This window comes from Aspergillus novofumigatus, assembly GCF_002847465.1.
Source record: "Aspergillus novofumigatus IBT 16806 chromosome Unknown P174scaffold_6, whole genome shotgun sequence".
Taxonomy (NCBI): Eukaryota; Fungi; Ascomycota; class Eurotiomycetes; order Eurotiales; family Aspergillaceae; genus Aspergillus; species Aspergillus novofumigatus.
Genome location: NW_020194279.1, coordinates 2,207,264 through 2,220,237, shown reverse-complemented (window position 1 = coordinate 2,220,237; position 12,974 = coordinate 2,207,264). Strand labels below are relative to the sequence as shown.

The 12,974-nt window shown below is 51.9% G+C and overlaps 3 protein-coding genes across 3 annotated transcripts; all 3 read right to left on the bottom strand.

Annotated features, from left to right (window-relative positions):
• Window positions 1–268: 268 nt before the first annotated feature.
• Window positions 269–2,236, bottom strand: P174DRAFT_373793 (ferric reductase family protein; the record flags this gene model as incomplete). Its single annotated transcript, XM_024822532.1, has 4 exons — window positions 269–1,141; window positions 1,204–1,389; window positions 1,445–1,506; window positions 1,564–2,236. 4 exons carry the CDS (start codon window positions 2,234–2,236, stop codon window positions 269–271), a joined length of 1,794 nt encoding a protein of 597 aa, XP_024680698.1.
• A 2,488-nt stretch (window positions 2,237–4,724) lies between these two features.
• Window positions 4,725–8,054, bottom strand: P174DRAFT_260084 (uncharacterized protein). The gene is made up of 2 exons (XM_024821488.1): window positions 7,837–8,054; window positions 4,725–7,772 (listed from the first exon to the last, which is right to left on the bottom strand). The coding sequence occupies exon 2, from the start codon at window positions 7,732–7,734 to the stop codon at window positions 4,906–4,908; it is 2,829 nt and encodes a 942-aa protein (XP_024680697.1). The 5' UTR covers window positions 7,735–7,772; window positions 7,837–8,054; the 3' UTR covers window positions 4,725–4,905.
• A 192-nt stretch (window positions 8,055–8,246) lies between these two features.
• On the bottom strand, window positions 8,247–12,513 carry P174DRAFT_444132 (translation initiation factor 3 subunit CLU1). Its single transcript, XM_024828008.1, has 2 exons — window positions 12,449–12,513; window positions 8,247–12,372 (listed from the first exon to the last, which is right to left on the bottom strand). The coding sequence occupies exon 2, from the start codon at window positions 12,039–12,041 to the stop codon at window positions 8,643–8,645; it is 3,399 nt and encodes a 1,132-aa protein (XP_024680696.1). The 5' UTR covers window positions 12,042–12,372; window positions 12,449–12,513; the 3' UTR covers window positions 8,247–8,642.
• Between the last annotated feature and the right edge of the window lie 461 nt (window positions 12,514–12,974).

Sequence of the window (12,974 nt, the reverse complement as noted above, 5' to 3'; positions counted from 1 at the left end):
CAAGAATGCAGACAGCAGGGTTGAGAAGCTAAAGGAGGAAGCTATGTACATCCATAAAGGAATCAACAAAGTGGCAACCAACTCCATAACCGAAAAGACAGGAGAACCGAAAGCATGCTTTAAGTTGGTTGACTGACGGCAGAGAGAAGAAGCAGAAGGTAGTAAAGCAAGGTAAATACGTCAGTGAAGGATTGGAGGCGAAGACAGTTCTTTGTTCTACCCAGCGCCAGGAGCAGAAAAGAAACCCGACTTTATCTTTCAACATCGACTACCACGTAAAGCTCTCTTCCACGAAATCAACATTCGTCTGGTCCTGTCTTTTACGGCACACGCGACGGACATCGTCACTCAAGCTGCCGTTTCCGCAGACCAGCACCCCCATGGCTCCAACCTGATTCTCGACCTCCATCCCGATCAGCGTATCGATGTTCGGTCGGCCCGGGAACATCTGGACTGTGGCGCTCGGGCTCTGGATCTCCTTGGTGTTACGGGGTCTGGTGATGAACAGCATGATCCGAAGGACTTCCCGGCGGCGATCCATGGCCAGGATGCTGGTCATCCAGGGGCGGATCCATTCAAGGTGTTCGGGTGACTGGATGATCCAGACCAGAGTGACTCGTCGTGCAGCAACTGTGCCCTCCGCATACCCCTTGACCAGGTGGCGTACGAATGGAACCTGATGGGTAATGCCGACACCACCGGCGAACAGGACGACGGTGCCGTAGGAGTCCATGGTGTGGATGCCTCCGTACGGTCCCTCCGCGAACGCCTTCAGAGTGACGCGCGAGTCGGGAGCGCTCAAAGCGCGCTGGTACAATTTGTTCGTGAAACCAGTTCGGCGCCGGACAAGCAGCGAGACGGTCGTCTTCTGCAAGCCGAACAAGTCCTGGCGTGTCATTGGCATGCCCTTCTCGTCCGTAACAACTTCCTCGGACTCACTCCAGCCGACAGAGAATGGATGCGAAGTCCACAAGCCGATCGAGGGAATGTAGAGGTAGATGTGCTGGCCAGGCTTGAACGTCCAGGGTCTTGCCATCTTCAGGGTGATTCTCATCGCCTCGCCGGGCATGGCCTCAACCACCGCCGTTGTCGCCCTTCTTCCGCAGTTGCGATACACGATGATCGCTACTCGTGTGGCGCGCTGTGGGCATAGTCAGCTCGAAGTTCGTTCAAGTTTTACGGACAAGCATTGCGATGACCTACCTCCAGACCCCAGAAGATGATGGCGACGAGCAAGTAAGTCTGAGCAGGAAGACCATCCAAGTGAATCCAAAGGCCGACCATCGAAACAATGGCCATGGCAATATGCAGATGAAGGAAGGTTTCATAAAATGCATGTCGAATCGGAGAGGGCGAGTGAACCATGAGCCCGACGAACGCACAAGCAGCCTGCATAATAGTCAGTCGAATTGGCTTGACGTGTTCTGTCGTCACCAAAACTCACGATCAATCCTGTCAGAAGAAAGGTGCTCTTCCCAAAGATTGTGCCTACAATATCCCAGCCAACTATGCAACAGTTAGCGACAGCCTTCTAGACCGCACTTCCCGAGACAAGCAACTCACTCTTCTGGGCCTTGGGAATAGCCCAGGCAAAAACATGAGCAAGAGTCTCGAAGACCACGATCCGAGCGAGCCAGCGGTGGATCAGGTTGAAAGTGTCGTAGGGAACCTCCAAAAGCTTGATGAGTGGGTTGTTTCGTCCCGCGAGGAGGATGAGCGGAATCAGGTTGACCGTCGCCATAGTACCGGTCCGGTTACGGATAACGCCTGCGACTGTGTCCTCCTTGGTCTTGTAGGGAACGGTGACCACGCACACAACCACGTTCAGAACAATGATTCCCGCTACGATGAAGGTGTGGAACCGACTGGGCAAAGTGCCCATATTGACGGCCGAAGACAGCTGGAATTCACGATTGTGTCTGTTACGAAACAGCGGGGCGTAGATGATGTGGTTCTTGACTTTTGCGAAGGTCCCATCGGCAGGAACGAAATACCGTTGTCGTTCGTTGTTGAAGCTTGCCAGCCGTCTGAGATGAGCGGAGATGCGAAACCACATCTTCCAGGCATAGATGAACGCGGCCATGCAGCCGAGGACGAGAAGAGTGATACGGGAAAGGTCATCGTTGACAATCTCATAGATATCGAAAGCCGAACCTCCACCGCCACTGCGCTTCTCCAGGTCCTCAGCTGCCAACGAAAGCCCAGCCAGGGACAATCCAAGAATGAGAAATTGCATTTTGGAGCAAAGATAATCTCAAGACTGAGACTTAAAGAACGAAAAGAAAGAAATATTGGCGATAGTTAAGCCCGGAATCCAGAAGTCCAGCAGTGGAAAGGTCGTGCGAGAACCAGCTCTGCAGACCGGGAACTTGCTCAAGCGAAGGGAGCAGAAGACGATAGTCGGACTCTGTCACAGGAACACAGCGAGTCGATAACAACAGCTAGGGCGTCCAAGGGGGCGCCAGAGTATTGCAGTGAGATTGGCGCGCCCACGGCGAGTTCGAATGTCCAGCCCTCAGATAGTCACAGACAAAGGCTTTGTTTGCTATCTGTTCCAGAGGGGAACCTGATAGAGCCACGGATGGGTTGAAGAAAAGACAAAAGGTCCCGCGATCGAACGAAGTGTCCCAGGTTGGATACGTGACGTTCTTCTGGATTGTAGCGAATACCGGCGGGCAACGAAAGGAATGTGAAGGTGATCCAGTCACAATGTCTTGTATCTAAACGAACGCAGGAGAAAGAAAAGACAGAACTTTCTGCCAAGCAAAAGAAAGAAAAGAAGAACAAGAAAGAAGATGAAGATCTACTCAGTTTATGATATTGAAAAAGAAAGAAAAAATGGAAAAATAAGTTGGATAAAAATTGAAAAGACGGAAAAAAGAGGGCTCGGAAGCTCAGAAGCCCCTGCCCAGACAGACGCGGGGGTTGGGTGTCAGTCAAGATCCACCGACGTGGACAGACTAGATGACGGACATTGTTATTATTATTATTATTAGAGAGATTGATAGTACTTGGTACGACAGATAATATTGGTTGATAGTATCGATGGTCCACATCTCAGCTCTTTTGTCGATGCTCCAGCTAGATTGCTGGTGGACAGGTCCAATCCCGGTGGAGGAAAGCCACAACAGAGACATAACAAGGACATTTTTCTGTCTTGGATCTCGAGTCGAGCTTTGTAAGAAATAAAGTACGTACGTACATACGTGAGAACTAACGTCATCTGTTAACAGAAGAATGCGGCCTATTAGCAAGGCAAGACCACAGCATCACTGACCTCAATATCACAATTCATAACCAGCCAGCCTATAGATCGAAGAACCGAGTAAGCGCCCTAATGTTTACATCCGACTCAAGTCTATTCTGTACTCTACACGGAGCACTCTATCCTCAGAGATCACAGGAACCTCCATGCACAATTACTCGAGTAATTATCACTCTTGTGGTGGCAAAGTACACAGTGCATCCTAGAGTCTGAATGGCCGAGCGACTATGAGACTTGGCTTGTTTGAGGTTGTTGGCGCCACGGCTGAAAGGATCCAATCTGAACTCATAAACGGGAAGCAATCGTAGACGGTAGTGGAGACTGTGGATCTGAAGCTTCTTGGCGGGAGAGTAGTATCAATTTCAAGTTTCAGAGTAGCCTACTACGGATTTATATCCATCTGATTAGTTACAGAGACGGAGAGATAAATGACTACCACTGGTGTCACGTGGCAATGGCAGAGCATGTCACACTCAACAGCTTTACTTTGGGTACATATTATCTCTATGATTCCAGCATATACATAATATCCAAGTGATCAATGGGACGGCGGTCGATAGCGCAAAGGATATGAGCACTATTAAGTCATATAAGACACGGATAATAAAAGCGTCTTGGCTTCACGGAGTCTCCTTGAGATGGGAAATGATCCCGAATGTCTTAGGAGGAGATAGATTAATTTATATTGGGCCTGGACATGGTCCAGGCTTACTGGGTGAGTCTAAGGAGCTCGAGTGTGAACGAGCATCGTCATTATTAGCTCTCCCTTAGAAGGTAGAAACTACTTCATAGGCGCTATGAATAGTCCGCTCGAGAACCCACTCGCGATATCCTAGACTCATACTGAAACCAGTAGTCGAAGTATAAGGTGACGTTAAACTATCTTGATATCCACTTCCCCAGTTACACAGACAATCATGCTTATTTGGGAGGCCAGGGCATCGTTCCACCGAGCAGGCAGCTTTGCATCAAGACTGATACCCTCCGTAGTTCGTACAACAGATCTAGTCATGCTAGAGGCAATCAGGCCGAGTCCTCACCTTGAATACTATTCCCTCCTGCAGGTAGCATGTCTGTAACGGCCTCTGCAAGCTGGTCTGTTCTCTGCGTTCCAGTATGCCGAGGATCACATGTCCTATCCTGGTACAGTATGATATACCAGAATAGCTTCAGCCACTGCAATTTGAAACTTTCCCGGGTCTCATCTGGCCATGATGGCGTCAAAAGCAGGATCACAACCAGTTCTCGTCCAATCGTCCAGGCAATGCTAGATCCCATGATTCAGCACGAATGCCACTAAAATATGCAAAAAGAAAGTTTCCTCGTTCCAAGCTGGAGAGCCCAAATTGCTGCAGAAAGTCAAGATGAACTAGCTCAGTACTATCAAAATAGAGAAATCAATGGGGACCCAACATTGTCAGGTCCCGGGTATCGTCCTAACATTCCAGAAAAACCAAATATTCCAGGAAAAGGAAAAACTCCGCTGTGGATCCCAAGCACCAAAACAAAAAAAAAAGAACGATAGGGAAATCAAGAATAGTCAAGCGGTGATCCGACATCTAGCCCTCCGGCTCACCCCTGCTGCCTGGGCCATCCATTCCGACCTGCAGGGTCAAGGTCGGAACCGTTGTCAAACAGGCTCATCCACAAAGGAAGCTTAGCTCGTCCTCACTCTCGTCATCCTGGGAGCAAGGTATGACCCTCAAGCGTGAAACAGCACTTATACGAGAATTTGAGCGCCGCTTAGGACTCGCTGGCTTTGAAATTATGGGGAGGCGTGGCTGTCGAGGTCGAAGAGTGCAAGTTTCGAGTGCATGATCGGTGGCCTGGTCAATCGGTTCATCCAGTGAGGAAGCGTTCTTCCTATTGATGATAACAACCTCCAACTTGGGAGAGGGATTCGCCGACTTCAATTCCCCGACGACTGCCCGGTTTGGGACGTTCTTAGCTTGCACTAATTCCCCGAGCACACTCCGCGCGCTCCTGGTACGGGCGGCTACTGGGACACAGCGTGCTTCAGCTGACGAGCAATGTAGTGACGTCAAACAAGACGGTTGGCTTTTCGCTCCGTCCGTGTGATCTTGTTCTTCATCAGCGTAGATCTCCACAGTTCGTGATCGCAGCTTCTTGATGGGTCGTGAGACAAGCTCATCACCTGAATATGTCCTCTTGGCCGGAAGAGATGGAGCCGACGATGTGACACTTGAAGCACTGCGCTCAGAAGCGGCAGAGACAACTGACTCACTGCTATGCGAGCAGGAAATGACTGAAAATCTCCCAGCTTCTGAAACCACCGGACTTCGGCTCCAATTCGTTTGTCCAGCTTTGGGCTTGGGACTGGTTGCGATCCATTCCCCAATACTTTCCTCCCATCGATAGAGTCCTGTACGCTCGGCTCGTTCTTCAGGTTCGTCCGAGAAGTCCGCATTGACGCGTTGCCCCTGCTGCGCCGAAACAACGCTCTCTTGGATCTGAACGGCCCAAACATGGTCATCCGGATCCAATGTCTTCTCTGCAAGCGCCATTGCCGTCTCCGCTGCCACTTTTCCAAGGAAATACGATAACCCGCGGACATCTGCCTGCCGAGCCAGCTGTGAGATCTTAGTACGAACCGCCCGAGACGTTCGCGTCTGCTCGCGCACATCACCTTGCCCGCAATATCGAGATACTCTTTGAACAAGGTCCGAAAGTTCTTTGAGCATATCTTGCTGCAGGGCTAGTGACTCGAAGAAGGAGTCGATGCGCTGCTTGGAAACGCCATCGCATCGGGGCCCGATGTTAGAGGGCGCTTCTTCGCCAATTTGAAGCATGCAGTTGCCCAGCAAGACATATCCGCGGCGCAAAGATCGGTAGGATGGCGCATCACCATTGCCTTGTCGATGCCGTAATCCAATATCCGTCTCCACTGTCAACGCTAGGCAATTGATCGTATGTCTGGCTTTGACCCCAACACGTCTTTCAGGTGCATCTGAAGCATTCGATCGCGCGATGTGCATACCGCAGAGCGCGGTAACGACGCTCGAAACGAGATTGCTCAGAGCATCTTGAACTGGTATCGGGCATGGCGTCGAGTCATTCGGCGGCAGACTCGTCATGGCTGACGCACGACTGTCTTTCAAGCGCAGTACTTGCCTTTGGTTCAGGTCCTTCTCAAGCAATGGTGTCCCTTCCGTGGATTGATCAATGCCCCCAGCTGATAGTAGAATGGCTTCGATAAGATGCGTTGCTGTAGCCGAGTCGCTATCTTCGGTCGACACTGATCTGATCGCTTCGTCCACACACTTCTTCCACCAGGTAGTCACCATCCATTCTGGCGGCACCACTTTTCGCAAAAGGAGCTTTGCCAGCTCGTTGTATACAAAAGACCGCCCGCCGCACCGTGAGTAATAGGTCCGTAGCATATATACAGGGTCGTCACAATGAGTCGACGGCCGTTGTGGATCAAATGCAGGTGGATAGTGGTATGCGTTGATAGTCGACAAACAACTTGAAATTATCATCTCAAAAGCATCAGTTTCGCCATGCCGCATGCATTCCTCCATAAGTCGGCAAGCCACCAATTTCGTCAGCCATCCGTTCGCAATCATCCGTACGACCAAGTGAATGCCTTGCGCGCGCACGGCTTCACGAAGTGGTTCCCAACCATTCCCATTTGGCGCGTAGTAAGCCTCTAATTCCGTAAAATATGCATCGCACATGTCCACCTCGCAGTCCTCCTCGGTCTCGTCCTGGAATCTCTGTTCGCCCGCGATAAACTCTGGAAGGCGCCGCGCGATCATCGATACCAAAGGACGAGCCCCAGGGACCCCCTGCTGCGACCCTGGCGCAATGGTCCGTGTATTATGCAAAAACTTCAAAAAGATGTGATCCAACAAGTGCGCAATATCCACAAGCCCTGCATCACCTGACAAGTCGAGGACCTCTTTCCAAGAACCTTGGTAAGCCGGAAAACTGCTATTTTTTGTTCGTGTCGCCTTTCGCTGACCAGTAGCCCCCTCATGACTCTCGGAAGTCGCCGCGGGCAGAACCACACTAAAGAGACGTTTCCGAATAGATGATCCCTCGCACGTCTGTCGCACCTTGCCAGTGATCAAAGGCGTCGCAATCTCGATCGCGCCAGGCAGGGTCCGCTGCAACTCCGGACTGCGGATCAACAGCCTACTGCGCCGTCGTCCCCCATTCCTCTGCCCTCGACTCGAATAATTGTGTCGTATGCGACGCTTTTCCCGTTTACCAGGCACCCAGGCAGGATCGTCCGGTTCGTCGTCTGAAAATTGGCAACTCGCTTCGGTACTGGGGATCGTCCGGGGCTTCGGCTGCTCGGTGTCGGCGTTCTCTGGCCGTTCCCTGTATTTTGATTGCGCGATCGAGGAGAGAATTTCGTGGTGTTTTTCTAGTCGATGGTAGATGGACGTCAACGGGCGCAACATGCGATTTGCCCATTTCGCGGTCGGTCGGACGTCCTCCATAGTGACATGGACGGTACGAGCACGAGAAATCGAGCACACTACATGCAGCACCAAATGAGTTTTATTCGTCGGTTGGGTTTCCAGTTAAATATGTCCACTTACCAGGACTGCTTCACTATGCTTCAGCGGTCATCCATCTTCGACCAGTTGCCTGCAGGAATAAAACCGGTGTTCCGTGGCTCCGAAGATCGACGTAAAATAGGTTATAAAATGCTGCAAATATAATGCAAGCAAAGCTGTTCAAGGTAAAAACTACGGCAATAAAATGCCATAAGATACAGTGACCATGAGGGAGAAAGACAATGAAAGTCGACCGGGTCGATCATTGACAAGAGATGTAAACATTGGATCCGAGCTGGGATTCCAAATGAGGTAAAGCGCACATGACCTGCCAAACAAACTATTTCCCACTTTGGATTTAGTGCACAACCAATGGCTTTAGCCTGAGTAAATGCTTAATATCGAGGTCAGAAACTACTGCCTGTACAAGAGCAAAGCAAAGGGGACTTTCATAGGTAGAACTACTGGGACAGAAGATCAAGGAAACATTCTTCTCATAGAGTGCATAGCTTCATTAGCTGCATGTCTAGGTAGCCGCCGCCAGTCATACATATATATAGTACAAGGACATAAGTATGGAATGCAAATCCCCCAACCTGCTATGCACTGTTTGCGGAATCACAAGAACAAGGTGGAAGGTGAAAAGTGCCCAGTGCCAATTGGCGAAAGAGTAGAGAGATTCATACAATCAAAAGACAGATATCCGCTCATCCAAAAGACACAACCATTTTAAGACCGACATTCAGATGGAAAAATATGTTGATGTTAACACATACATGGTCAAAGAGTAGAATCCAGAAACTTTTTTCATGTTTTAGGGTAGAAGGGATAAAGAGGACGACTCAGATTCAAGCAGACGACTTCTTGGAGCCCCGCAGCTTGGGGTTGCTTGCCGCAGCACGCTTCTTCTGCTTGGAGCGCGAAGAGGTAGCGTCACCTCCCTCAATGAACTTGAGCAACTCATCAATGCTGCGCGAGTCCATAGAAGCGTTGGCAGCACCCTTGGCGCCCGAAGCCTCGGGAGCTGTTTGGCCAACCTGGGGTTGGACCTTGGTGCCAAGGCTGGTCACGCGAGGGTTCATGTTGATGCGGCGAAGGCGGCGAGCCTGGATGTCCTTGGCGTGTTTGGCGATGGAAACAGCATTCTGGGTGAGCTGCTCGAGCCAAGTCTCGGCTTCCTTGGTGTTGCGATCGTTGGGTCCAAGCTGGTTCAGGAAGATGTTGTAGGCATCCCGCATCTTGCCAACAGCACCCTTCGAGTCCTGGTCAAGTGCCAGAGCCTGTGCCAACTGGAACAGAATGGTAGCGGTGTTGATGGACTGCTTGCCAAAGAGCGACTCGCATACGGCCAGGGAAGCCTCGAACCACTTCCGGGAATCAGAGTACTGCTTGAGGTGCTGCAGCATCACGGCGGCGTTGTTCATGGTGGTAATAGAGTCAGGGTGGTTGGATCCATAGATAATCTTCCACAGGTCCATGGCGTGCTTGATATAAATGAGGGCAGTCTTGGTGTTTCCGGAAGCGTGCTCGAAAAGACTGAGGTTGAGGTAGGCCAGAATGGTGTCGGCAGAGTCAACACCCAAAGTGCGCTCCGTGACGATCACGGCCTTACGAGCCAGCTCGACAGCCGCTTCCTTCTCGTCCGTCTGGTAGTAAAGCATGGACAGTTGGTGGTACAGCTTGGCAACTTCAGGGTGAAGGATACCGTAGATCTGCTCATGTAGGGACAGAGATTCCAGGATGAGCTCCTGGCCAAGCTGCTTCTGGTTCTGCATCAGAGAGATACGTCCGGCCTCCAATGCCTCCTCGGCAAGGGAGCTCCGAGGGGAGGCGTCCTTGACCAATGGGACCACGTTGACGATATCATCCGGCACAATCGAAACAACAGGCTTCTCCTCAACGACAGCACGGCTAGGGGACTTGGAGTCACCACCCTTCTTCTTTTTCTTCTTGCCCTCGTCTTGCGAAGCACCGTTGGCGCCGTTGGCGACAGGCACCTTGGCTGGAAGCTGAGCCTTGGTGAAGGCGTAGTCGCGAGCACCCAGCTGAAGACCCAGCTTGATGGCAATGTCACGGAGAAGCTGGAGGTGTCTCAGGGAAGCGAACCACTCTGTCTCCAAAGTGTAACGGTATCTCACGGTAACCTGCTTCTCAACCTCGGCCCGCAGAGTCTCTGGCGTGACCTTCTCGAACGAGAAGTCACCCTCGGGATAGATCTCGCGGAGGGAAGCATCAATCTCCGCGCTAGGGTTCGGGTTCACGTCAGCACCCAAGAGGCAGTTCAGCAGATGGGCGACGCAGGACGGGACAAAAGGCGCAGGCACATTGCGCAGATACCGGTTGGCGATGTGCTTGAAGGCACGGGCAATCATCTCCTGAACCAGCAAAGTGGACAGAGCTTCCAGGCGAGAGCCCTTCTCCTTGGAGAGCTGAGCCAGCTTGCCGAGATAGCGGATGTTAATACCACGCTTGTGCAAGAGTTGGCTGAGGGATTGTCCATCCATGGGGAAGCCAACGTCACCATCATGCAAGTCCTGAACCAGCTCGGGAATGACCTTGGAACGCAGGAACTCGCAAGCATCGCGAACCTCCTTTTCGTCCTCGGCCCATTGCTTCTTCTCCTCCTCAGTCTGGGGAACTTGGCCGCTGCAGACATCGGGGTTGAGCGCGAGCTGGAAACCGGAGATATCCACCCGCTCTTGATCAAGAGCCTCTTCGGCCTTCTCCTCGGATTCCTGCTCCTTCGATTCGGTGGCCTCGGAGGACTGCTCCTTGTTGGCAGCTTCCTCTTGGGCCTTGGCGGCACGACGGCGCTCAACTTCAGCCTTGACATACTGGCTCATCTTCGACCTCCAGTACGCTTCAACCAGCTCCAATCGGAGGACTGACATGCGGTGAGGGTAGTCCTCGCTGCCGGGTTCTTCCTGCCACATAACATCAAGAGGAGTCACCCGGTAGAGATCAAGGACATATTTGCGGCCATCGGTGCCCAAAAGACCCTTGGTTTCGACGCTGCCTTCAAGCTCGTGGCGCTTGCCATCCTTGTCCCATACAGGGTGCTTCTTGATGCGGAGCGCCTTGGACATCTTTTCAAAGACGGAGACGAAGTCGGGATGCGTGGCGACGACGTCTTTACCCTCGACACCACCGTAATCAATTTGGTGCTCACCGGGCTCGCGCTGCTTGAAGATACCAGGCACAATGCTCTGACCGACGATACGCTTGCCGAGGTAGTCAACGACAACGGTTCCCGGCGTGAAGAGGCCGTTGATGTCAAGCTGGTTGACGGCCTTAATTCCCAAGACGTCCTTACCAACGGCCACCCGGGCGGCTTCGTCTCCGCCCTCCGACACGAAGGTTCCCACTCCGTCAGCGCCAAAAGAGTAGAAGATATTGTTGTACACGAAGATCTGAGCATCGCGATCCTCAGTGGGGTTCAGAGGAGCGACTTCGCCCCTAGCCACAAGCACGGCACCGCGAGCGGCAGCCTCATTGTAATCAGCGAACAGCTTCGAGGTCAGGCGCTCCCGGAACACACGGTCCTGGACGGTCTCACGGGGCAACTCCCGAGTAGTCTGGAATTCCTCGTTCCAGTCGCGCAGTGTCTCGGCGTTGTCCACACCGGAAACTAGATAACTCTCCTGAGAGCGAGTAATGTCGGCCTGGTGGGTGTTGGGATTGGAAGAAGGAGGGGTAACGAGCCATGGGCTGTTAGGAATAGCATTCTGGAAAGGGAAGGTAGTCAGGAGGTCCTTCTTGTTGTTGGACTCCTGGAGAGCTTCAAAAGCAGAATTGAAGGAGGGCGACAGCTTTGAGATCAGGGTGAGCAGCGAGTGTGCGCTGACTTTCTTCGGCGTGGTTCTGGGGAGAGGATCAAACTTGTGATTCGAGCACTTGTTGACATAGAAGCCAGAAACATGAGAGGTAATCTGGAACTGCTCGCCCTCGTTGGTGGTAACCTGAAGGTAGAGCAGGTGACCCTTCTGCCGAAGGTGGTAAGGAGGAGGGTTCCATGCTGATAGCGAAATCGACTTCACAGTCTTAGGGAGAGGAGCCTCTGCTCTGGGGAGGATGGTCTCCAGAGGGGGAGAAGAGGTGATGTCGTACTTGGACAGAGAGTGCTCCTTCACATCATCGGCAGCGGCTTCGGCGGTAACAGAATCGTGCAGCGACAGACCGGCGTTGAGACCGTGCAGATTGTCGGAACGGTCACCTGCAGCACCAACCAAGTCCCTGATTCTGACCATATGCATCCGAGCTTCCTTTTCCGTGTAAGGATCCTCCACGAGGACAATCTCAGAATCGGCCTTGAGGCCTTCGACCTCAGACAATTCCACAAAGTCATTAATGCGCTTGCCGTTAAATTCGAGGTGGAAGCAAGTGTACTGGAAGGTGCCGGGCAATTCGACGATCGATTGGCGGACATCCTGAACCTGCTCTTGGCTTGACACCTGAAGACGGTAAAACAAAACGGATTAGGACAACCATTCGTGATCTAGTGTGCTTCTATGTCATCACCCACCATAACCTGGATCTTATAAGGCTCATGCGGCAGCTTGACGGAGATCTGGAAAAGGCCTATCACGCTTGACGTTAGCGATGACAATACCAATGCGGAGAACCATTCATCCCGGGTATCGCGGATACGACATACCACCGCTGCTCTCCTCTTCCTGCTGTCCTTCAGCCTGTTCACCATTGGTGGGCTGCTCAACTGGCTGAGCTTCGGGAGTCTCTGCAATAAGAACGGATCCGTTAGTTTCGTCACTAGAGTAGGCGGGTCGAGGCTCCGAAACTGAGCGGTTGAGAAATCCGGAGAATGTCGAGACCAACCTTTCGAGTGCTCCATATCGCCGTTGGTTTGCGCCATTGGGAGAGACGGAAAGATGATTGGAATGAAAGGGGTTATTTAAAGGACGAATTGGTTGCTGGAGCTGTCGCACGACAGCTTGCCTCAAGCTCCGAACGGGGAAAAAAGCGGGAAACCGGACGAAGGGTTTTCTTTTTTTCTACTCCGGGGGTTTAAATGGGAAAGGAAAAAGAAGAAATATAGATATGATACAAAGGGCAATTGAATCCAACGAAACAAACCCCGTACCCCAGACAAAACCGAAAATAAAAAGGACCCAGGTCAGAATAGGGCAACTGCAGTGAGGCAAGTAAATATCACCAGGATAGAT